General features: G+C 48.0%; 1 protein-coding gene across 3 annotated transcripts in view; it reads left to right on the top strand.

The window, feature by feature from the left end:
- LOC105024351 (B-cell lymphoma/leukemia 11B-like) overlaps positions 1–24380 on the top strand; it is a 36968-nt gene extending 12588 nt beyond the window's left edge. For 2 of the 3 annotated variants that reach the window (XM_013140297.4, XM_013140298.4), the window contains exons 3-5: positions 18160–18860; positions 19013–19801; positions 20042–24380. In XM_013140297.4, the coding sequence (XP_012995751.2) occupies positions 18160–18860; positions 19013–19801; positions 20042–20662 (2111 nt within the window). In that variant the 3' untranslated portion in view covers positions 20663–24380. Of the gene's footprint in view, positions 1–17391; positions 17882–18159; positions 18861–19012; positions 19802–20041 lie in introns of those variants that run through there. The other variant, XM_013140299.4, reaches the window with a different exon arrangement.
- The last annotated feature ends 1165 nt before the right edge of the window (positions 24381–25545 follow it).

The raw sequence follows: 25545 nt of genomic DNA, 5'->3' as shown, positions 1-25545 counted from the left end.
ATTCTATTTGACAGAATTCTATTTTATAGTATTGTACTGATTGTATATATTGCAGCAATTCCGTGTCTCAGTTTTTCAGTTTCTTGGCGAATGGTACCAGCGACACCAAAATTGCAGGTTCACTTCCCACTGGGGTCACCTGTAAAACAAATATGTGGAATCGATTTTGTCCGTTTCGAGAGAAGTGTCTGCTAAGCAAATGGCAGACACAGCATACAGTACTATGGGGTTGTATTGGACAATGCCACTTTAGTAAAGTATCAACAGCTCTTCATGTCTTTTTAGGGTGTTGTGAAACGAATCAATACAGTCCACAAAATGGATCCCGATAGTATGTGTGTTTCTCTAAACGTTTCTACTTCACAGCTTTTTGTCGTAGAGATGTTCCCCTGATGTGTTTTGTAGTTGGAGTTGTGAAACAGCAATAGGGAAGAGAAGGTCATTACAGAAACCAGTGGGAAAGGAGGGACTTACGTTTGAAATGCTCTGAGGAGCTAAATTAACGAAAATGCACACGCACGCGCGCACACACACACACACACAGACATCTCACCTACACCAAGACAGATACAGTAGGTTCCTAAAGTAACCCAGCTAATTTCTTCCTGAAACAGTCATTTAAGAGGTTTAATATAGGCCGGTGCATGATTTCATTAGTAACCACACACATACACGCACACGCACATTCACACGCACACGCACACGCACGTACACACATACACACACACATACACACACAAGCTTGACGCTTGACAATTTCAGCTCTAAAGCTGCCTGAAGCAGTCCTGCAGTTGAAACCAGTGGTGCCGGGACACGACAGCCAATCCATGGCCGTGCCCTGTGTGTGTTCATAAGGAGATTCAGACGCATAAAAAGGTTAAGAAAGCTTATTAAAATGCTGTGGCTGGGAGCTGCAGAGGAGGTTTAATAGAGGATATAGTCCCATTCATCTGGGTTAAAGAGACAGTTTAGTATTAGCATGTGGTGCTGCAGGCAGACAAGCTCAAAGTTATCGGGACAGACAGTCACTGCTGCACTACAGATGTTGAATCTTAATTTGAGCCAGTTTAACACACAGCTGGGAAATAATTCTACAGGAACCGTGAATTGTCAAGTTATATTTATAAATAATGGAAGTTTTTTAATTAAAGGACAAAATTACACACTTCAGATGCCTCTTTAAACACATCTCGGGGAGATCTGCATATTTCCTGCTGTTACGGGACGCTTGTGTTTAGCGATGGCATCCATTGGCCTTTAGGCTGGCACTCTGGGAGACCGAAGAAGGACTGGGCCGGGCTGAACTGGTCTGGCAAAGTAGGGCAGACAGGGAATAAGAAATAAAGCCATGGCCGAATATCCATGAGATGACCACAGGTCATGACAGGATACCTTACCGTAGCAAATGCAGCACATCAGACGCCACCTCCTTCAAGTGTCAGCAGACAGAAAAGAGATATGCATTTCTATGTTCGGGTGTGTCAGGATCATCAGCTCCCACCTACCCACCCCATCGAGTCTCCTTTCATTTCCACAGTTTAACGGTAACCTTCCCATGACTTGTTTCACCAGAGGAAAAGGCAAGCCTTATCTAAAGCATGCAGCACAAGCCAGCCCTCTAGGGCTGAATTAATGACCGAAACGGCGCAGGAGCGTTCCAAGCTTTACTCAACCCGTTAGATTGCCACTTAAAGCCGTCTTGGAAAGTTTCGGCCTAACCCGATTGTGTTTCGTAGGGCTAATTAGAACGACGCGGCCGCCGGAGGAGCGCAGTAACACACGCTAGCCTATCCGGGCCACAGACGGCAGAGTGGTGTGGTTAAAGAGGGAGCACGGCTCATCCATGGGCTCTGAAACGCACACACATACACACATACACACACACACACACAGTACTGGCATGCAAGTCAGTCTGCCCACGCAGTCAGAAAACACACCTTCGCTACCTCAGCGAGCGGTTTGGTTTTGTAACATCCTGCTTCGGCCTTGTTCTCTGTGGAGCGTAGACACTGCAGTGCTAGCACATTTAAATGAATGCACACACACCAAAGACAGACGCATGCACACACACACACACACACACACACACACACACCCCACGGTGATGTTGTTCAATGAGAATTGTCCCCTTTGTGTCCTCTTTCTCAGGACGACTCAAACCTTGTGTGAGAGGTGTCTGTGTGCGGTTGAGGTCTGTGTGTATGTTTGTAGGTGCGTTTTTGAGATGTACATGAACGTTTCATGTTTCGAGAACGACGTGTCGTCAGACAGTGCAGGTCTGCCACCAGGGCGGAGCTACTGTCTCCACGACGACCCTGGCCTGGCTTTGACCTTGTGGCTGGGCGTCTCACATCCACTCTGGAGAGTTTGGAGATCTCATCAGCAGACATCCCCTCACACACTCAAAGCCTCACCACTAGTCCCTCAACGCCGCACGCACGCACGCGCACACACACGTACGCACGCACACACACGTAAGCTCTGTGTGAATATTTCATGAAACACGAGACAGACATCCACCTTTAACTCCATCCCTTTCTCTCTCTATCTACTCTTCCTTTTCTCTTTCTTTAACTCCATCCCTTTCTCTCTCTAACTACTCTCCCTTTTCTCTTTCTTTAACTCCATCCCTTTCTCACTCTATCTACTCTCCCTTATCTCTTTCTCTACCTTCTCTCTCTCCTTTTTTTTTTTTTTTTTTAACCAACCAAATTTCAATGTGCTATTTTACGTCTCTCTCTCTCTCTCTGGTTCAATGTGGGAAGAAGTCATGGCTCTGTGGTCAGTGCTGGCTAGTTCTGTGGCGGCGGTGGCGACTGGGTTTTCGCCAGGCGTTAGCCGTTTTGGCCCTAGTGGTTGTCGCAGCGGTATTGCGGGTTGTGTCCGCGGTTTCTTCGCCCCCTTGGTGCTCCAGCGTCAAGGGGCGTGTTCAGATGTGTCAGAGCGCTCCGCTCATCTCCCATGTCTCGTCTGCCGTGTCGGCCTCGTCTCCCGGCCCCGCCACCCATTGCTCTTTTAATCACCTGGCGCACTCTCATTAGCATATTAAATAGGCTTTAATCATGAAAAGCAATCAGGGTGTTGCATATTCATACCCCTTCTGTATGGCCGGGCCGGGTCTCCGTCTCGCTCCGGCACCCAGCTGCCCTAATCAGTAGACTGCCAGTGTAACAGCTTCAGCCTGGCCCACACACACACACACGCACACACACACACACACGCACCCATACACACACACACCAATACACACACACACACACATAAATACACACACATATATAGACACACACACTCACACACACACTTAACGAGCCATCAAACCCGCTTTCAGACATATTTGTTTCTTTTTTACGGCTAAGTTAGATTTTTCAAACACACAGCCCCCCAAAATATGTACTTGTTATTGCGAATTGCTATTTGTAGTAATATATAAATGATTAGTGATGGGAATATTTTATATTTTCAGACTGACATAGGAGAGAATAGAGTAGAGAGTGTTCTGAATTTAGGACGAAATGGAACCCATGCTGCATTATGTACCCAGATGCATGAACCCCCATACCAGCCTGACACCCCTGGACCTCCCATACCAGCCTGACATCCCTGGACCTCCCATACCAGCCCCACACCCCTGGACCTCCCATACCAGCCCCACACCCCTGGACCTCCCATACCAGCCCCACACCCCTGGACCTCCCATACCAGCCCAACACCCCTGGACCTCCCATACCCGCCCCACACCCCTGGACCTCCCATACCAGCCCCACACCCTTGGACCTCCCATACCAGCCCCACACCCCTGGACCTCCCATACCAGCCCCACACCCCTGGACCTCCCATACCAGCCCAACACCCCTGGACCTCCCATACCCGCCCCACACCCCTGGACCTCCCATACCAGCCCAACACCCCTGGACCTCCCATACCAGCCCCACACCCCTGGACCTCCCATACCATCCAGACACCCCTGGACCTCCCATACCAGCCCCACACCCCTGGACCTCCCATACCAGCCCAACACCCCTGGACCTCCCATACCAGCCCCACACCCCTGGACCTCCCATACCATCCAGACACCCCTGGACCTCCCATACCAGCCCCACACCCCTGGACCTCCCATGTCAGTATTGAATTTTAGGTATTTTCTAATACCATTTTCAGGTACCTAGGTTAAACCCATGGGTATGAATTTCAGTCAGTGTAATTTGACTAATTACATCTCTAAATGCTTACTAGGAAATATTTGTATGTGAAAGTAATTTACATATATTAAATACTATTTGAATACTCACACCCCCCCCCTCCCACACACACACAGACTGCACTACTTTTAAAATAACTATATATGTCATATCTCTGCAGAGTGTGTTGAAGAGATGGGTAGGGGGAGGAGGGGAGGAGGAGGGGAGGAGGAGGGGGGAGGAGAGGGGAGGAGGGGGGAGGAGGGGGGAGGAGAGGGAGATAAAAGATGGAGAGGCTGATCCCTCTGATTGGAGCTGTGAATATTTTATACGGAGGCTCAAGGAAACACATGCACACGTGGGCACGCACACACACATGCACACACACCCACACACCCATACACCCACACACGCACACACACATTAGCATAATGACTTTGTATTTTTGCATAATCACATTTGCATATGAAACTGCGTTAATTACTCTTGATTCTCTCTTTTTTTTTTTCTTGCTTCATTTGATGTCCAGGCTTCAGGGTTGTGATTAAAGGTTATGGGATGGCAGTAGGGCGTTGTGCATGTGTGTGTGTGTGTGTGTGTTTGTGTGTACTTTGTGGCCTCCTGCTCGTGTACGTCCTGAATTGGTGCGTGGTGGGTTCCTTGCAGGGTGTATTTTTGGAAGGGGGTCGTGGTGTCGTACTAGTTTTATACACTAAATACATTTGGTACATGATAGAAATAACACTTCTATCAGAAATAAAACCCCTCTTACAAACTTTCAAAGACATACAGGAAGTGTGACTGGGACTATTGTCTACTCAGCTACCGCACGCAGAGACAATACTCCCCCGACTTCGGAAAGAGAAAGAAAGAAAGTGAGAAAGGGTGGGAGGGAGGGAGAGAAAGAGGTGGGAGAATGAGAGTGTAAAGGAGAGAGATAGGGGGAGAGAGAGGAAGAGAATGACAGAGTGAAAGGGGGAGAGAGAGTGACAGCGATGTGGTTGAGGGAGGGGGAGAGAGAGAAGGGAGAGTGAGAGAGAGCTGCAGGATTTTTCTTCTCTGCAAACTTTTTGCACTGATTTAAGAACAGGACAACAGAGGATTAAGCCCAGGCTGAAGACCTACATTTATATCACATGCGTTTGCGTTTTACTCAGCAGTTAATGTATACCAGCAGAACCTTATACAGTTCCCCCACACCACCTCCATCCTGCCCTGACTCGTTCCACATCTCTAGCCCATTATAATACCCTGTACCCAGGCTCTCTGGAAGACCACCCCAGGGCTGTCTGACTGCATGGGTCTGGGTCTGCGTTTGGGTCTGTGTTTGGGTCTGTGTCCGGGTCTGTGTGTAGGTCTGTGTGTGGGTCTGGGTATGTGTGTAGGTCTGTATTTTGATCTGTGTGTAGGTCTGTGTGTGGGTCTGGGTCTGTGTGTAGGTCTGTATTTTGATCTGTGTGTAGGTCTGTGTGTGAGTCTGTGTTTGGGTCTGTGTGTGGGTCTGTGTTTGGTTGTGGGTCTGCGTTTGGGTCTGGGTCTGTGTTTGGGTGTGGGTCTGTGTTTGGGTGTGGGTCTGTGTGTGTGTTACCAGGGTCAGCCAGGTCCATACTCGGAGGCGTCAAACATGACGGGTGCACACGCACGTATGCGTAAAAGAAAACACGTGAAAACACGCGCACGCTTGTGTGAGCACAAACAAACACACAGACACGCACACACAGTGTTTAAGCTTAAAGGCTCCCACATGAAGGCATCAAACGGTCCACAACTGTCTTTATGGCGCTCATATGGCAACACATTTGATATTTTCCTGCCACAGCAGGGGAATAAAACTTGCCACTAATTTGGACTAGGCTAGCAAGCGCTCAGCTGCCTGCCGCTAACTTTCGACGTGTGTTTGTGTGTTTGGTGTGTGTGTGTGTGTGTGTGTGTGGACACATGTGCTGCCTGACGGTGTTGTCCAGATGTCTATGCTGCTTAATAGGCCAGTATTAAACCTATTAAAACACACCATCCAGCTATGTCCACAGTGAGTGTGTGAGTGTGTGTGTGTGTGTGTGTGTCACAGTGTGTTTGGGGAACACGGATCATGGTAGTACATGCCAACACTTTGCTTTTGGGTTTAGTCAAGGCTTAAGTGAAAATGAATAGCAGTTGTTGTTTGCGAGGAGAAGGGCTGGCTGGCTGCTTTGCGGTGGTGAGACCGTGTGTTTTCTCAGTCGATCTGGGGCTGTGAAGAGAGGCGGTGAACATCACCCAGGAGGTCATAGCGGAAGGACTTTGTCACACAGTCAGTCTGTGTTTCATGTTAAGTGCTTTGTTGTTAGGAGGTTCGGCAGTGTCGTCGATCACAACTTGTCGCAGGTCCCCTTTTTCTATCTATCTATCTTCTGTGAAGCGCCAGTCCAGTATGTGTCCCGAAGCACTTAGAAACCTGCCCTTCAGACAGACAGACATACCTGCCTCCGCTTAAAAAAAAAACAGACTTTGTGTAACGACCTGAGCCGTGAAAGAGAACTCCAGACGCAGGATTAAAATCCCAGTCTCCACTCCATCTGTGACAAAGGAGAGCTTCTCTGACCAGGGAGGACGTTCAGAAGACGTCTTTTTTCTCTCTTTGTGTTCAGACCTCCTGAGAGTGTGGTTATGCGTGTAGGGTCTTCTTTGTCGGGGGGGGGGGGGGTGGGGGGTGGGGGTGTGGGGGGGGCGGATAATCCCGGCGACTGTGGTGTTGTGCTGTCTCATATCGTCTTATTGGCCCGTCTGTCTGGTGGGTACGCCGTGTCTTGGTGCGCCGTGAATAGGGAGAGACAGTGGTAATGGGTCACGTCGTGTTTTACAATGTGTTTCACCACTGACAGATATTGCATTCCTTTATTACTGTAGTTTCCATTCATCCATGTGTGCAGTAGGAGAAAACGACACTGGGTGGTCACCACGGTGTCCAAACTTTACTGTGAACGTTTGTAACGGCTTCATTATTGTCCGTTTTATGCATCGTTAAAGATTTATAGAAAAATACCCTATCCTCCAAAAAAAAGATTGCGTCTTATTTTACGCAAAAGAGACAGAATTAAAGGTTGCCCACAATGTCATTGATGAAAAGAACTAAATGGTAAAAAGCCTATGGCGCTATCAATGGGACTGGAGCTAGTCTGGGCCTGTGGCAAGCAAGAACCAGGACAGCTAGTTCTAGGGTGTGGTGGGACTGTGTGTGTGTGTGTGTGTGTGCTGAAGGAGCAGTCTAGATGGATGAAAGCCTTCTTATTCATAAGCTATGCAGGAACTGTGCCAGCAGCAGGAAATGCATCAGAGTGATAAGAGCCAGGGGATGCTCTCTCTCTCTTTCTTCTCTTTGTCTCTCTTTTCCTCTCTTTTTTCCCCTCTGTCTTCCTCTTTTTCTGCCTCTCACTCTCCTTCTGTCTCTTTTCCTCTCTCTTCCTCTGTGTCACTCTTCCTGTCCTTCTCTCTTTCCATTTTTCCCCTCTGTCTCCGTATCTCTCCCTATTTCTCTCGCACTCTCGGTTTTCTCTCTCTCTCTCTCTCTCTCACGACCTCACTCTTTTTCTCTTTCTCTCTGGCTCTCTTGTTTGGTTTGTGTACAGCCCAGCCACAGATAGACAAAGCCCACAGGGGAAGCCCAGGGCCAAACACAGACCCATTGCTCTCACACACCCGTCTGGGAGGGGGGGCGGTGGGGGGGGGGGCCGGTTGGGTTGTTGCAAAGTGAGATGTGTTAGTTTAGCTGACACCCCCAGTGCAAGCCAAATGACGGTTAGCTTTAATTAGACACACCTAAGTGTTTGTTTCGGGAAGGCCACAGAGCCAGAGAGAGAGTTTACACGGAGGCAGAATGCTGTTCGAAAGACGTCTTAAGACAGACTGAATCAGAGGCCGCGGTGTAGTGGGTTTCTGCTGTGACTCCCTACCTGATCCCAAGTCAGAACAGACTGCCTGTCCTGTGTGGCTCGGTTGCTAGAGCGTGGCGTGCACAACACTGAACGTTCTGTGTTTGATTCCCGCACGGGCCTCGTGTAAATAAAACAAAAGCATGTACGACTTGGATTATAGTGTCTGCTCCGTTGGCTTGTGTTCTTATTATTATATTATGAATGTGGGACCATGTATGGGGCGGAGAATATGTTTCTGATCATATGTCTGTCTGTGTCTACCAGAGAGAGCGAGGGAGAGAGGTTTGGGCCGACATGGTTCCTGTCTGTCTGTGTTAGTGCACTGGTTTCTCCCCCATAGCTGTGTTGCCCAGCGATTATTCACGCTTTTGCATAGCTTGGTTTTTTTCGGCTCCGTTGCAAACCGATGAAGGTGTCCAGTGAAAGCAGACAGGCAGTTTGTTGACGCCGCGGCCCAGGACGGGAATTAAGGACACGTTTGACCTGCATGTCAATCAGTCAGTGAAAGAAAACAAAAGCCTGCTTACCATGTGCCATTCCATTAGTCAACAGGACTGTTGTACTGTTAACATCACCAATTTAGACAATAAAGGTGTTTAATTGGCAGCCATTGGAGCAGCTGCAGGTCAAACTCTGTAGCAATAAGGAGTGCTGGTCTAGGATCAGGCTTATATAACCTCAGCCGTTCGGGTTTCAAAGGCCAAACTGATCCCAGAAACAGCAATGGACTTCTAATTGGATCCTCTGAATGCTGCCTCAGGACAATGACGAGGAGCAGGTTTTATGGGTCCCAAAATTGGTGAGGAAGGAAGACTTGGTCTCTGTGAAGGTGGTGGTATTTGACATGATTTAACCGTCTGGCAGACCCATCAAATTGGTGAGGAAGGAAGACTTGGTCTCTGTGAAGGTGGTGGTATTTGACAGGATTTAACCGTCCGGCTGACCCATCAGATTGGTGAGGAAGGAAGACTTGGTCTCTGTGAAGGTGGTGGTATTTGACAGGATTTAACCGTCTAGCTGACCCATCAGATTGGTGAGGAAGGAAGACTTGGTCTCTGTGAAGGTGGTGGTATTTGACAAGATTTAACCGTCCGGCTGACCCATCAGATTGGTGAGGAAGGAAGACTTGGTCTCTGTGAAGGTGGTGGTATTTGACAGGATTTAACCGTCTAGCTGACCCATCAGATTGGTGAGGAAGGAAGACTTGGTCTCTGTGAAGGTGGTGGTATTTGACAGGATTTAACCGTCTGGCTGACCCATCAGATTGGTGAGGAAGGAAGACTTAGTCTCTGTGAAGGTGGTGGTATTTGACAGGATTTAACCGTCTGGCTGACCCATCAGATTGGTGAGGAAGGAAGACTTGGTCTCTGTGAAGGTGGTGGTATTTGACAGGATTTAACCGTCTGGCTGACCCATCAGATTGGTGAGGAAGGAAGACTTGGTCTCTGTGAAGGTGGTGGTATTTGACAGGATTTAACCGTCTGGCTGACCCATCTGGGCACCATTATGTCGATGTGCTGCGTGTCTGCCACAGCACCGTGCTGGGAGGTATTAACACATGAAGGCATGGCAGCCAGTCACTCCACAGTTATCCACCAAGTCCTCGCTAGGCCTCCCTAGGCCTGCTGGTCCTCTCAGCCGATCCAATCCTCATCGGCCCCCATACCCCCGTACCAGCCACTCCTCCCAGCAGAACAGCCTCGCTCCACATGACATTTAAAACATCAGAAGAGTATATGCCATAGAGGTCAGATGGAATGCCTTGTAGAGGTGAACCAGTGCTCTCTCTTCATGGTCTCTCTTCATGGTCTCTCTTCATGGTCTCTCTCTTCATGGTCTCTCTTCATGGTCTCTCTCCTCATGGTCTCTCTCCTCATGGTCTCTCTCTTGATGGTCTCTCTCTTCAGGGTCTCTCTCCTCATGGTCTCTCTCTTCATGGTCTCTCTCTTCATGGTCTCTCTCTTCATGGTCTCTCTCTTCATGGTCTCTCTCCTCATGGTCCCTCTTTGCTCTCCCTGTTGTGCCTAAAGAGATTGGAAACAGGTGATGTAGGGATTGGTGTCGGGCCTGAATGTAGGATAGAGGGATTGACCGAGGGGTGGAGCGGAGGAGTTAGGGAGGATGGATCTAGTGAAGGAGGGTGGAGGGGAGGGGTGGCAGAATGGGAGGATGAGGCAGGGAGGGAAGGAGGAAGAGATGAAGGTTAATAATCTAAAACACTGAGCATCATTAAGTCACCTATGGATTTATCTCTCCCTGTATTTTCTCCCTCTTTCTCTTCTCTTTCTCTTCTCTTTCTCCTCATGTCTATGTCCTGTTCATCTCTCTCTGTCCTGCCTCCCTTCTCTCCATTCCATGCATCTTATCTCAGCCACAAGCCCCAATGATGGTCATCCATCAAACCCATTCAGCGCCACATGCTAGAAGGCAGAGCCAGAGCTACACGCACACACACACACACACACACACACACACACACAACACACACACACAGATACTAGTCGATGAGTCAGGCTCGCCGAAATGCCTCTGAAAGCTAATGCACTTTGAGTCATAGCTCTTACTGACAGAGGTCTTTCTAGTTATTTTTCCCAGCTTGTCCCTGTTAGGAGCCTGGCAGGCATTGGATGGTTCCCAGTCTATGACGGTCTGGTTGCCGGGGTCTCCCAGTCTACGACGGTCTGGTTGCCGGGGTCTCCCAGTCTACGACGGTCTGGTTGCCGGGGTCTCCCAGTCTACGACGGTCTGGTTGCCGGGGTCTCCCAGTCTATGACGGTCTGGTTGCCGGGGTCTCCCAGTCTACGACGGTCTGGTTGCTGGGGTCTCCCAGTCTATGACGGTCTGGTTGCCGGGGTCTCCCAGTCTACGACGGTCTGGTTGCCGGGGTCTCCCAGTCTACGACGGTCTGGTTGCTGGGGTCTTCCAGTCTATGACGGTCTGGTTGCCGGGGTCTCCCAGTCTATGACGGTCTGGTTGCCGGGGTCTCCCAGTCTACGACGGTCTGGTTGCCGGGGTCTCCCAGTCTATGACGGTCTGGTTGCCGGGGTCTCCCAGTCTACGACGGTCTGGTTGCCGGGGTCTCCCAGTCTATGACGGTCTGGTTGCCGGGGTCTCCCAGTCTACGACGGTCTGGTTGCTGGGGTCTCCCAGTCTATGACGGTCTGGTTGCCGGGGTCTCCCAGTCTATGATGGTCTGGTTGCCGGGGTCTCCCAGTCTATGACGGTCTGGTTGCTGGGGTCTCCCAGTCTACGACGGTCTGGTTGCTGGGGTCTCCCAGTCTATGACGGTCTGGTTGCCGGGGTCTCCCAGTCTATGATGGTCTGGTTGCCGGGGTCTCCCAGTCTATGACGGTCTGGTTGCCGGGGTCTCCCAGTCTATGACGGTCTGGTTGCCGAGGTCTCCGGCTACGTTGTGGCCTTTATGATACCTTGATACGTGATACCTTTATTGACATACCTGAAACAGGTGCCTGTGGGAGTGTCCCTCTGTCCACTGACTGGGCAGCTTTGTACCTATTAAGAGCCTCTCTGTGTCTATATCGGCTAAGCAGACATTAAACAAATGCCTGGAACTAGTTCCTCCACAAACCTGTCCTGACGAGAAGGAAAACAAACGTTGGGGAAGGTTCTCCTCTACGCCGTCCGACCAATCCAGTAGATGTGGAGGAGTTAAGATGTTAACGAGCTGAGTCTCAGCAGGCCCTCTTGTTTCCCTTGACGACAGGAACTTCCTCTTGTGTGGGACACCATAGAGTGTGATCATGGCTTTCAGCAGGCCTTGCTCAGATACTCACAGACACATATACGCACGTGCTAACACACACACACACAGACGCACACACACACGCACGCACACATGCAATCGGGCACACATATAAAATGCACACAGGCGGACTGAGCTGTTACACGTGTTAGTAGTTATGATGGCTCTGGGTCTGGGTCTGCTTTGGGTTATTATGGAGCAATACACCCCGTAAGAGAGAAAGGGAATGAGGGAGAGAGGTTGGGAGGGTGGGAGGGAGGGAGAGAGAGGGGGGGGAGAATTATAATTCCTTAATTGGCACTACCCTCCACCTAATTACACCTCAACCCCCCCCCCCCCCGGAAAACCAAATAAATTAAACCAAATATTCAAACAAACAAAAGCACCCAACAAAACACATAGTACGAGACACATACAATGGTCAAACTTGCAGCATTTAATTAAACCCCCAAACCTTAACCCCCCCCAAAACCACCTGGTCTTTATCACAACTCTGGACTGTTCAGAGTCACCCAGTGTCATCTGTCACAGTTGCCAGGGAAACAATACATGCAGGATTTGTGTCAGGCAGTCTAAATATATAAAGGTCTATTGTCTTAAGTCATACTGTAGGTCAGCATGTGTTTCTGTGACACGTTTTTGCATGCCAGTAGTATCATTTTGATTGCACTGGCAAACTTTGATGAAGGAACATTTGATATGGTGTTTCTGTTTTTACTGTGGGCCAAACCGGCACTACAAATGTGTCCTCGTTCAAGAACGCCACAACAGCGTTGTTCCTCCGCGACACTGAAGCTGAGTTATCGTAAGCCACCTGGACACACACCTGAAGGGGGCGGGGGGGAAATGGGTGGGGCTTTACTGCTTGATGCTGTCGCCCCCCCCCCGGGGGAAAAACAGCATGCTTGATGCACAGAAAGTGAGGAGAGAGAGGAACAGGAGGGGTCAGGTAGCGAGAGGAAAGAGAGGAAAAGGAGGAGTCAGGTAGTGAGAGGAGAGAGAGGAACAGGAGGAGTCAGGTAGCGAGAGGAGAGAGAGGAACAGGAGGAGTCAGGTAGCGAGAGGAGAGAGAGGAACAGGAGGAGTCAGGTAGCGAGAGGAGAGAGAGGAACAGGAAGAGTCAGGTAGCGAGAGGAGAGAGAGGAACAGGAGGAGTCAGGTAGCGAGAGGAGAGAGAGGAACAGGCGGAGTCAGGTAGCGAGAGGAGAGAGAGGAACAGGAGGAGTCAGGTAGCGAGAGGAGAGAGAGGAACAGGAGGAGTCAGGTAGCGAGAGGAGAGAGAGGAACAGGAGGGGTCAGGGGGAAAGAGGAGGTGGGTTTGTAGGGGACCCCAGGGAGTCTCTAGATCACAGCGATGCTAATGACGAGCTGTTTTACAGAGGTGTCAGCTCCTTGCCCCTCTGAGGGGCACTCAGCCAGGCACAATGTACGTGTGTGTGTGTGTGTCAGTCTCGTTAGCTGTGTTCATGCACCATGAACCTGAACTTCCTGAATGTCTCAGTGGTGTGTTGGTGTGTTGGGCGCGCACACACACACACACACACACACAAAGATGGCTGTAAGACTTTTCATTGTCTTGTGTGCTTTTACTAATATGCATCATTCCAAGAGTGTGATCAGGTTGTTCGCCTTTGTAATCACTGTAGTCTGCTGGCTCTCTGTATGGGTGTGTGTGTGTGTGTGTGTGCGGCTCTCTGTATGGGTGTGTGTGTGGGTGTGTGTGCGGCTCTCTGTATGGGTGTGTGTGTGTGTGCGTGTGAGGTGAGGTGTGGTTGTGTTTTTTTGTTTATGATGGAGATGTGAGTTATTGAAGCAGAGAGTGTATGTATGTTACTATGTTTGGGTTACCTGCTTCAAACCCACCAGACTTAATCAAACCTCACCAAACCCCAACCAATTTCACCAAACTTCCCCAAATCTCACCAAACCGCAATAAACCTCACCAAACCTCAACAAACCCCAACAAACCTCACCAAACTTCACCAAACCTCACTAAACCCCAACAAACCTCACCAAAACTTTCGGCAGTATCTAATACCAGATGTAATCATTCAATACAATGGCACCTCTCACTCTTCTTGTGTCTCACTCTCTTTTGTTCGCTCTTCCCCTCTCTCTCTCTCAATCTGGCATTTTGTTTGTGCTTTTAAGGCAAATAATTGCTATAAAAGCCAATCTGGAAAGAATAAAGGCGACGTTAAGCTTCAGATCTAAGGTCCCTGAAGAATACCTAATTGGCGGTGGTGGTTGAGGTGGTTTCAGCTAGCCCAGCAGGGAGGGAAACTATTTTATGATTGGCCAACCTCCCGGCACACAGTACATCCATCCTTTATGACTTCCTGTCTGAGTTCTGGCCCCTCCCACTTTGTCTACTGGCCCCTCCCCCTCTTATTACTGACACCTCCCAGTTTTGCATCTAGTCCCTCGCACACTTATTACTGACCCCTCCAACTCCATTTGGAGTCGAATAATAATACCACCCTATATAAACTGACCTCCATATTGAACACAGAGTTATATTAGCCAGATTAACCTCTTGTCCCTGTCCCATTAACTCAAGTGAGAGGGTGTGTGTCTCTGAGGTTAGGGGGCAGGGTGGTAAATTGTGGCATTGGCATTCGGGACAGGGGCAGAGACAGGTGCGTGGGTTCGTTTCTGCGGGTGATGGACGGATGACAGGAATTACTGCAAATTGAATCGTAGCACAGCCCTCTGTGACCCTCTACAGGGTCTGTATCGTCCAGACACACGTGGTGGAGTGTGTGTGCGTGTGTGCATGTGTGTGTGTGTGAGAGAGCGTGTGTGTGTGTGTGTGTGTGTGTGTGTGTGAGAGAGCGTGTGTGTGTGTGTGTGTCTGCCTCGGTCGGGCTCTTTCACATGAAGATGGGGTATTTCCTGATGGGGAGGCTGATGGCTGATTTCACAGCATAACACTGTGCAAGCTGTCTTCACACCATGCAGAACCCTGATTGACTCATTTGCATCTCCTCTCTCTCTCTCTCTCTGTGCCTTGCTCACTCTCCCCTCTCTCTCTCTCTCGCTCTCTCTCTGATGTTCCTGATGTTTATCTCTCTCCGCTGGCGTGTACAGGAAGTTGATGACATTAGTGTGTGTCCGTCATTAGGAGGCAGAAAGTCATCAGCTGCCAGTCTATTAGCAGCTCCAGAAGCATATGGCACCTTCCGGAAGATGTGACAAGACGCGCATTCACACCGGGATGAGGTCCACAGGGGTTTGATTAGCTGGCCACACACACACACACACGCACACACACACATAGAGACACACACAGAGACACACACACACACAGCTGAGAAGTTCATTACTTTAGGTAATTGCAGGACTATGAGTGTGTTCTGCCCCATTATGTTAAACTACACTGTATGTTGTAATACACAGTGGGTCCCTAAAGACCTGTCACCTCCCTTCCTCCTGTACATCATCCCTCTCTTTCCCTCTCTCCTCATGTACATCATCCCTCTCTTTCCCTCTCTTTCCCTCTCTTTCCCTCTCTCCTCCTGTACATCATCCCTCTCTTTCCCTCTCTTCTCATGTACATCATCCCTCTCTTTCCCTCTCTCCTCCTGTACATCATCCCTCTCTTTCCCTCTCTCCTCCTGTACATCATCCCTCTCTTTCCCTCTCTCCTCCTGTACTTCATCCCTCTCTTTCCCTCTCCTCCTGTACATCATCCCTCTCTTTCCCTTTCTCCTCCTGTATATCATCCCTCTCTTTCCCTCTCTCCTTCTGTACATCATCCCTCTCTTTCCCTCTCCTCCACCTACACATCATCCCTCTCTTCCTCTCTCCTCGTGTACATCATCCCTCTCTTTCTCTCTTCTCCTGCACATCATCCCTCTCTCTTCCTCTCTCCTCGTGTACATCATCCCTCTCTTTCTCTCTTCTCCTGCACATCTTCCCTCTCTGTCCCTCTCTCTTTCTATACATCGTCCCTCTCTGTCCCTCTCTCCTCCTGCACATCGTCCCTCTCTCCTCCTGCACATCGTCCCTCTCTGTCCTTCTCTCCTCCTGTACATCATCCCTCTCTGTCCCTCTCTCCTCCTGCACATCGTCCCTCTCTGTCCTACTCTCCTCCTGTACATCATCCCTCTCTGTCCTTCTCTCCTCCTGTACATCATCCCTCTCTGTCCCTCTCTCCTCCTGTACATCATCCCTCACTCTCCCTCTTTCCTCTCTATCCAAGTTGTAATCTGTCCAACACTTGCCTGCCAAGGGGCTCTGTGAAGACCAGCCAAATTAACAGGCATACGGCCTAGTGTATGCCACACATATAGTACACACACACACACACACACACACACACACACACACACACACACAATGTGTGCTGTCTTGGCACAGTGTTTGGTTAGACAAGAGGCCTGTGGAGGTTAGGTCAAGGTATTAATGAGAGGCTAATTTGCTGATATTGCCTGTTCTTCTCTCAGTCAGCGATGTGTGTGTGTGTGTGTAGCCATTTTAAGTAGGCTTTATGTGAACAGCTCAGATGTAGAGGCAGGCTGGGTGACGCTGGGAGTTAGACTCTCCAGCCCAGGATAACATGATGAATGGATACAGATGCCTGAGAGCAGCACACAGATGTATATATATATACACACACACACACACACACACACACACAGATACAAACACAGATATGTATATATATATATATATATATATATATATATATATACACAGGCAGACAAATAAAAACACAAACACACACACACACATATATACACTCACACAGATATATACACACACACACACAGACAGATGTATATACACACATAGACAGACACACACCACACACTGCACCAGGGTTCGCCTGCACCGAATTAAAGCTCCAAATCAGGGCTTTATGAGTTACAGACCAGCCCACACAACACTGACTGATAGATTAATTAGATTTTATTAAGTTTAAGACCGTTTTAAGGGACCATTGGTCATGGAGGACACAGTGTATGTGTGTGTGAGCCTGTGTGCGTGTATGTGTATGTTTGTGTGTGTGAGCGTGTGTGTGTGTGTGTGTTTTTGGTTAGGGGGGGTACACCACATACTGGCTGTTATTCGTCCAGACAGTGACACAAAGCTTGGTTTAACATGACCACTGGGTTGGTTGGAGAGGAATCTACACTTTACATACCATCTGTGTCACGTTCCCTTGCTTTCCTTCAGTCTATCACTGTCCTTCTTTATCAGTCTATCAGTCTCTCCTCCCATCAGTCTCTCCTCCCATCAGTCTGTCTTCCCCTTCAGTCTCTCCTCCCTTCAGTCTCTCCTCCTCTTCAGTCTCTCCTACCTTCAGTCTCTCCTCCTCTTCAATCTCTCCTCCCTTCAGTCTCTCCTCCCAAGGTTCCTTCACTCACTAACTGCTTTGACCACCTACCTTGGTATGGAAATGAGATGGAGCTCTATGTTACTGTTTTTCTAATTACTTGTGAACACTTTGATAGAAAACAATTAAATCACAGAAATGTTATGTATTTGCCTCAATTCAGTAAGATTCTCAAAACATTGAATACATGACAAATAAAATCAACTAATTGCATCAAAAACTGATATCAAATTCTTAACTAAACAATCATTGCACAATAACCCAATAAATACTACTATCCTACCCCAAATACCTTTATATTTCTGTGCCATTTGTAGATTCTTTAATTCTGTCAGTTATACGGACACAGTATGATGAACCTTTCTTCCTCTATGGCTCCTCCATCTCTCCTTTGTCCTTCGCTCTGGCCTTTTGGAAATAGCAACTCAAAACTGATGTCTGTTATGCATGAATAAGGACTGCTTGCTGATTGAAAAATTGTGCAGCACAGTTTTTCACACGTGCTGAAAAGGCTCACATTCAAGGAGTATTTTGTTACCGCTTTGGCCAAATGTTTTAATTTAGTTTGACATGACTTACTCAACTGTTCTTTTTTTTTAAGAGCTGTGTTCACTGTTTTGCTTAGCATTTGAGCTGTGCGTGAGAGCAATGACAAAGGACTTGGGAACACGGCTGTGCTCATTAGGTGATGATAGATATCAACTGGTTATGATAGATATCAACTGGTTATGATAGATATCAACTGGTTATGATAGATATCAACTGGTTATGATAGATATCAACTGGTTATGATAGATATCAACTGGACCCCAGTTTCACTGAAAGTGTCTTTGCAATCAATGAAAACTGTAATGGATTGAAATAGCAACCAACCACTTATAACTCCTTCCCTCCATCCCTCCCTCTCTCCCCCTCTCCCTCCCCCCCTCTCCCTCTCCCCACCTCCCTCCCTCCCTCCTTCAGGTAAGGATGAGCCGTCCAGTTACATCTGCACCACCTGTAAGCAGACCTTCACCAGCGCCTGGTTCCTGCTCCAGCATGCCCAACACAACCACGGCATTCGCATCTACCTGGACACCCACCCCAACAGCTACACCCTCACCCCCCGCATGGCTCTCCCGCCTCCCATGGGTGGAGGGGACTCCCTCCCCCGCTCCCCCTTGCCGACGTTCCTGGGGGACACCTCCAACCCCTTTCACCTCCTCCGGATGGCGGCGCCGCTCCTCAGGGAGCACCACCCGCTCCACCCGCACCACCCGCACCCACCCCCGGGGTACCTGGACACGCGCCTCCCGGCCACCCCGCCCTTCGTCAGCCCCCCGCCCCCCCGGCACCCCCTGGAGCGCCTGGGCCCGGAGGAAATGGGCTCGCTGCTCTCCCAGCACTCCAGTGCCTTTGAGCGAGTGATGCGTCTCGCCCCCATGGAGCCGCCGTCCATGGACTTCTCCAGGAGGCTGAGGGAGCTGGCCGTGGGCAACAACACAAACAACGGGGGGCCCACGCCGCCCCTGTCGCCCAATCGGGTGCCCCCCATGCACCGCCTGCTGAGCCCCACCCTCTTCCAGCCGGGCTCGAAGCCCCCGTTGTTCCTCACCTACCCCCCACAGCCGCCCACACCTCAGGGAGACGCCCACACCCCTACCCAGGGGCAGAACCAAGCTCAGGTATGTCCGGGGGGGGGGAATTAATATCTGCGCGTCTTTTTGACGCACCGCGTTCGCCGGGGACGTCTTTATGGTTGTGTTGTGCTGTGTTGCCGGTTCTGTCCTCAATCGCTCAATAAAAAACCTGTGCGTTTATGTGGCCCCCCCTGCAGGTTCAGGCCAAGGCCAAGTCCTGCGAGTTCTGCGGGAAGACCTTCAAGTTCCAGAGCAACCTGATCGTTCACAGGAGGAGCCACACCGGCGAGAGGCCCTACAAGTGCCACCTGTGCGACCACGCCTGCTCCCAGGCCTCCAAGCTGAAGAGGCACATGAAGACGCACATGCACAAGTCCGGCTCCATGGGCAGCTCCCCGGAGCAAGGGGGCCGAGGAGAGGCAGGAGAGGGGGAGAAGAACAGGGAGGGGGAGGCCAGAATGGGGATGGACAATGAGGAAGAGGAGGAAGAGGAGGAGGAGGAGGAAGAGGAGGAGGAGGAAATTGAGGAAGAGGAGGAGATGAGGAACGGCCTGAGCCGGTCCGAGTCCAACCTAAGCATGGATTCGGAGTTCCACGTGAACAGGCAGAGCAGGGAGAACGGGTCGAGGCCTTCCCCAGACGAGAAGCACCATGGCGGGGACAGAGCGGCGGAAGGCGGAGGGGTGGGCACCATGCACCCATACAACCACCTGGACAATCACCTGAGACTAGCCACTTCCAAGAGGAGCATCAGCCTGGACAGGGACAGGCAGTCTAACGGGGGAGGGGGAGAGGGGGGCGACTCAGGGAGAGGCGAGATGGAGAGAGAGAGGGAGAGAGAGCGAGCAATTGACAGAGCATTGGACGGGGAGGAAAGGCCCGTGATGAATGGTAAAATGAGTGGATCAGAAGATTCCTTCACCGGGCTGTTCCATCGAAGGCCAACACCCATCACTAGTCCCAACCCCTCCAATAAGAGGATCAAGGTAAGAACCCCTCTTTTAGATAACACAGCGTCCTTCTGCTTCTCATATCTTCTCACATTTTTTCTGTTTTGTAAAAGCACTTTGAGAGAAATGCCATTGTAAGAAAGGGCTTTATAAAATAAACTGCAGTGCCGACCAGTAGCACGAAACAGACTTCTGAAGTGGATCCAGGCCTCCAGTGACATTGTCTTCATGCGTTCAGTGTAAATAAACCGTTATTTCATTCCATTTGATGTGAAGGTGGAGAAGGAACCAGAGCTCCCTGCGGCGGCCGCGCTCATCTCCCCGGAGAACGTCTACTCCCAGCTCCTGGCTGGCTACGCCGCCTCGCGCCACTTCATCCGGGAGCCCTTCCTCCACGGCTTCAGCGACGCCCGCCAGTCCCCCTTCGCCACCTCCTCGGAGCACTCCTCCTCCGAGACGGGGTCCCTGCGCTTCTCCACCCCTCCCGGGGAGCTCCTGGAAGGAGGGGGAATATCGGGCCGTAGCGGCAGCTCCACGCCTCACCTCCTCCGCGGCCCTGGGCCCGGCCGGCCCCCGAGCAAGGAGAGCCGGCGAAGCGACACCTGCGAGTACTGCGGCAAGGTGTTCAAGAACTGCAGCAACCTGACGGTGCACCGGCGCAGCCACACGGGGGAGCGGCCCTACAAGTGCGATCTGTGCAGCTACGCCTGCGCCCAGAGCTCCAAGCTCACGCGCCACATGAAGACCCACGGCCAGTTTGGGAAGGAGGTGTACCGCTGTGACATCTGCCACATGCCCTTCAGTGTGTACAGCACCTTGGAGAAACACATGAAGAAGTGGCACGGGGAACACTTGATGGCCAGTGAGGTCAAAGTGGAGGAGGCGGAGAGGAGCTAGGCTAGGCTAGGCTAGGCTAAATGCTCAAGGCTAGGTTAGGATGACACCACAGACCGAATTGAACAAACATTTTACCCAGACTTCAACGTGGGACTTGGTTGGATAATCTTTCTCTTAAATATTTTGGGACAACTTGATGTATGTAACTGTTTTTTGTTTTGTTTCTGTCACAGAAACGGCCACCTGAGAAATATAAACAAAGAGGAACGTGGGATGGGGTGTTGTCATGGAAATGCACTGTTTCCGGACAACGAACGATCTGTGTGAGGATTTTATTATTCAACAAATCCATGGAGCCTTTCTACTGTGCAATAATTTCTGTATTTATTGGAGTTTTGTAAAGATGTTTGGCATGTGCAGGTTCCTCTTTGTGGGGTTTCATATGGAATTAGTTAGCTAGTTAGTAAAAAAAAAAAAAATGCAATTTTTTTTTCTAAAAACCCATAACTGGAAACTTGATTAGAAATAGAACTTGTTAGTTTTCTGTAAGGAAACTAAATAAAATAATTAACGTGAAGATGTCGACTTCTTAAATTATAGTATAATAATACCAGTTATTTCTTAATATCGTTTAACTTCAGCAGCGGACTACAATCCATCTCCTCGTCTTTGACATAAAGCACTGAATGTCAATATGACAATAAAATATTAACTATAATTTGGGGATTTAAAAATCCCAAATTACCTTGTTTTAGAAACCTGAAGAGAGTACATGAAATTTTATACAAACAACTGATTTTTATTTTATATCTGCTTGTGTTGTAAATGTCAAAATGCTCTTATTATTATGAAGCCATCCAGTCCCTACATTCCCAATATTAGCAGGGGACTTAAATAGTGGTTGCACATGTTGACTTACATTCCATAGATACAGGATGAAATTGCCATGGGGATCTTTAAGAAATATCAGTTCGAAATGGCTGGAGGACGTAAATGTGGAAAGGAGATCTTACAGTTTTATAAAACTTAATTTGTGTGTGTCTGGTTGTCCTGGGAAAGAATAAACTTTTTTTTATTTGTCAAACGTTATGTAAATATTTTCTTTTCTTTAAACTACCATTATTAAGATAACAGAAACTAAATCTATACCAGCTCCAGTACATTTAGTATAGCCACTTTAACGAAAAGCAATCAAAGGAACAGTGGCTTCAGTTATCAGAGTAGGCTGCTGAATAATATATGTGCATTGTTTTTCAACAATTTACCACATTTTACAACACAGTTCCTCCCAATATAATTTTCTTCTTATGACCATACTACATTTGAACAACCTCGCAGCCACGTTGTTTACACCCTTTTAACAGTTGAAAATATTATATAAAGCAATTTGTTAGGACAAATCTTCGAAACACCCTGCTGTGCATTCCAGAATTGTCTGGGACATTTTTGAATAGAAGTGTTCTGTTCCATTGGAACTGGGTGAGTTCTTCTTATCCTCTTATGATTCAGTCTAGGTTAGGACAACTTGAGATTCCACACAGAAGTGTTTGAAAATAAACATATTCATGAGACTAGTGCGTTGTTAGAAAACATGACCAGCAGTGTCTGTAGATTACAAAAAAATTAAACGTCCTTGTTCTAACCTTGTTCTAACCTTGTTCTAACCTTGTATTGTTGAACCTAGGATTCTGTAGAACATTTGCAAAATGGAATTCATATCAATGCCTGTATTCTCTGCTCTAAGCCTCAATCTGTCTGACTGCTTTCACAGTTCACCAACTTAACATTAATGTCTTATTAGAGCAGCTTTAAAAAAGAAGAGGTGGGGGCTTAACAAAGTGATAGGGGCGTTTAACGCCCAATAACAGATTTTTGAAGACACTGTACGTGGTATTCATGACTTTTAGGGTTTTACAATTTGTCATTTTCTGCTACGAGGAATGAGGATTGTTCATCCCAAGACAAAAAAAAGGATATTTAAGTTACATTGAGTTATGGTAATAATGTCCTCCACAGCTGTTCGACTGCTGGCCACACGACCTTGAAATGTGATTAGATCATTCTTGAGGTAAAAAATGAAAAATTGAAATAAAGGAAAGAGAGAGAGAAAAATGTTAAAAGGGGGGCAGGATAAGGGGAATGAAAGAGAAAGATAGGAGACAGAGATATTAGAAAAGAGATAAATATAAGGACGGAAACAGAGTTAGAAAGAGAGAAAGCCCAGAGCAAGGATCAAAGCCATTTAAATTAAATTGAAAGCATACAAAAAGTATGTTTTTATCCATATAACCACTGTTTAAATTTAACACCAGGAGCATCAGACTGAGAACGACGACCAATATTAAAGAAGACTGAGGCCACTTATTCCCTTGATAAAACCCCAGTCAGTAGAAAAAAAATCCCCTAATCGCAAAGATATCTCTACGAGTTACCTGCTCTCCGCGTGTTTAGCCAGTTGGATATGGCTGTGCCTAGAATTGGAATCGTCCTATTTGTCATCATCTTGTTGGATGAAATTAGATTCTTACACAGAAACACTCCGGGGTTGTTGGTCCCCAATTTCAAATCTGCATATGGAAATGTAATAGCATATCGCATTGTACGTGATTGATTTAAACGGCGGCGGGAGGATCCATTTGGGAATAAAACACATTTTAATAACCACGTACTGCGAGTAGCTAAATGTTTAGGGCATTCCTAGGTAGTGATTCTACAATTTCCACTGTAGAGCAACATTGGGTGGCAATCAAACTCAGGAGTTGTTTTACCTTTAATAGCACTTTTATATGAAGTGACTTAGTCGCGCAAGCCTCCATTTTACATTTAGGTGGCCCTTGAAAATGAACCCTATCTATAGTGCAGGCATGGCTCCATGCTTTACTAATGCCGCATTTCCACTGGTGCTTTACCCCGGTACCAGGGCTCTCTGATCCGGTGGAGACCGATAGTCTATTGAGAAAACCCGGCAGACACAGCAGCGCGAGTCAATTCACACGAGGACTTTCAGTCTAAAATACTGTTTACATCGTTGAAGTACATTGATTATGATGAAAACCTCTGTGCGAGTTTTGAAACGACCAAGTATTATTTTCTTCAGATGTTTTGAATGCTGTAGCGAGCACACATGTGAGATTATAATGGTGGAGGGATTCTAAAGTAAATTCTTACGAATTGCTAGGTATAATTTTTTTGATTGCTGTATGACAGGACGATCCACAGTATGACAGTATGATCCAGCATTTCTGATAGCCTTCTGTTATAGCCCACTTTTCTGTCCCAATTCAATTGTGGGTCCATTGAGAGGTTTTGCGGCCACTGTATTTGTTTTCAAATGTTTTCGGGTAAACCTATCCTGACATGGATGTAAGGAACACAACAAAAAAGAAAAAAAATGAGGTATATTATGTAGGATAATAGAGGAATTTTGGGATGGGATTATGCAATGAATTCTGGGAGAAAATGCTTTTTATGAAATACATTTTAGGAGGCATTCATGAACAACATAGATTTTTACACATGGTTGGTTGAAGTTATTGTGATGGCACTTAAAATTGTAATTTTAACACATTTCACATTTTCAACAGTCACAACTTTCATTTTTCACAGCATTTGCTCTTTGTACAAAAATCTTTTTCCTTCTTTTTATTTTTTGAGCGAGTGCATTGTTGTTTCAGAGCAGCAGTACACATGGGCTGTTTTGAACATATATGTATTTTTGTAATGTGTTGAAAAATCAATACACGAAACATAAAAAAATTCAATAAATGTTTGCCCTATATATACACGAGGTATTCCTATTATTACTACATACATATGTCTAGTTTTTTTTATTACTTCATATCTTTTTAAAGCAGTATTATCATTACTAAATACTACAGTACTTCTGTCATTACTACCTATATAGATATATCTAACGCATTATACATTTTATTACATTATCCCCCTAAGGTGATGCTATCATTACTACCTATCTAGGTATAAACACAGCCGTGGCTTGTAGGGGCGCAATCTCCCGATGAGATTGTGCCAATTTTTTGGCCCTGAATTTGGTACTCACACTACTGATTACCTATGTGAATCATGCTGAGGAAACGGGCGCATTTGCATGAAGAAGATAGTGCAATGCCTCATTAATATATGTTCAGGCCCCAGCCTTCCTCCTCCACTCGGCACTCGCTGATCCAAACACCTCCCCGCGACCTGTGGATGTACCGGAAGTTTTATTATCATTACTACCTATGTAGGTACAGTACCAGTCCAAATTTGGGACACTCTTACCCATTCACTACCCATTTACGTGCTGGATGGAATTGCCTTTTTAGCTCACAGGGGGCCCAAGCTGCCACAAGGAGTCACTAGCAGTGATGAAGCAAGGCCACCATATTTGATTAGTAACCTGCCAAAACCAGACAGTGAACTGCACTCCACGGGACCCCCTGGCCTAATCCCCGGGGAGGGGAATGAATATTCTAACAGGGTGATTTGAGTGTTCATTTGTTTGGTCAGAACTCAACCGTGGCTAAGCTGGACGCCGTAAGATATCAGCCCGTATACTTAGCAGATGAAGTCCAGGAACTCCAGTGACTCAGTCACGGGTGTCATCTCGACTCACATCAAACATGTGGGGAATGTCGGCAGAGGCAATAGGTTCACAAAATGCTCCACTGCCCTTTCATGATGACCATGGTTCACAACCACAGGCAGAACCGGCACACCGGCACACCAGCTTGGCAGTGAATGACCCCGCTGGAAGGACCAATGCCCTGTACCCATCAAAGTGTGGCCAGTTGCAATGTTTTACACGTTCACCATACAGGCTGAACAAGCGGACAGTCTGTAGTACATTGGAGGTGAGTATGTCACTTCCTTTAAACAATTTTCACAAAAAGAGTCGGCATGCTTGGTGGACCCCTATTTCACACAGGCTACATGTTGATTGTACC

Source organism: Esox lucius, chromosome 23 (assembly GCF_011004845.1).
Source record: "Esox lucius isolate fEsoLuc1 chromosome 23, fEsoLuc1.pri, whole genome shotgun sequence".
In the NCBI taxonomy this organism is placed as follows: Eukaryota; Metazoa; Chordata; class Actinopteri; order Esociformes; family Esocidae; genus Esox; species Esox lucius.
The sequence above is the reverse complement of the archived record's forward strand: the minus strand, read 5'-3'. Positions and strand labels throughout refer to the sequence as shown.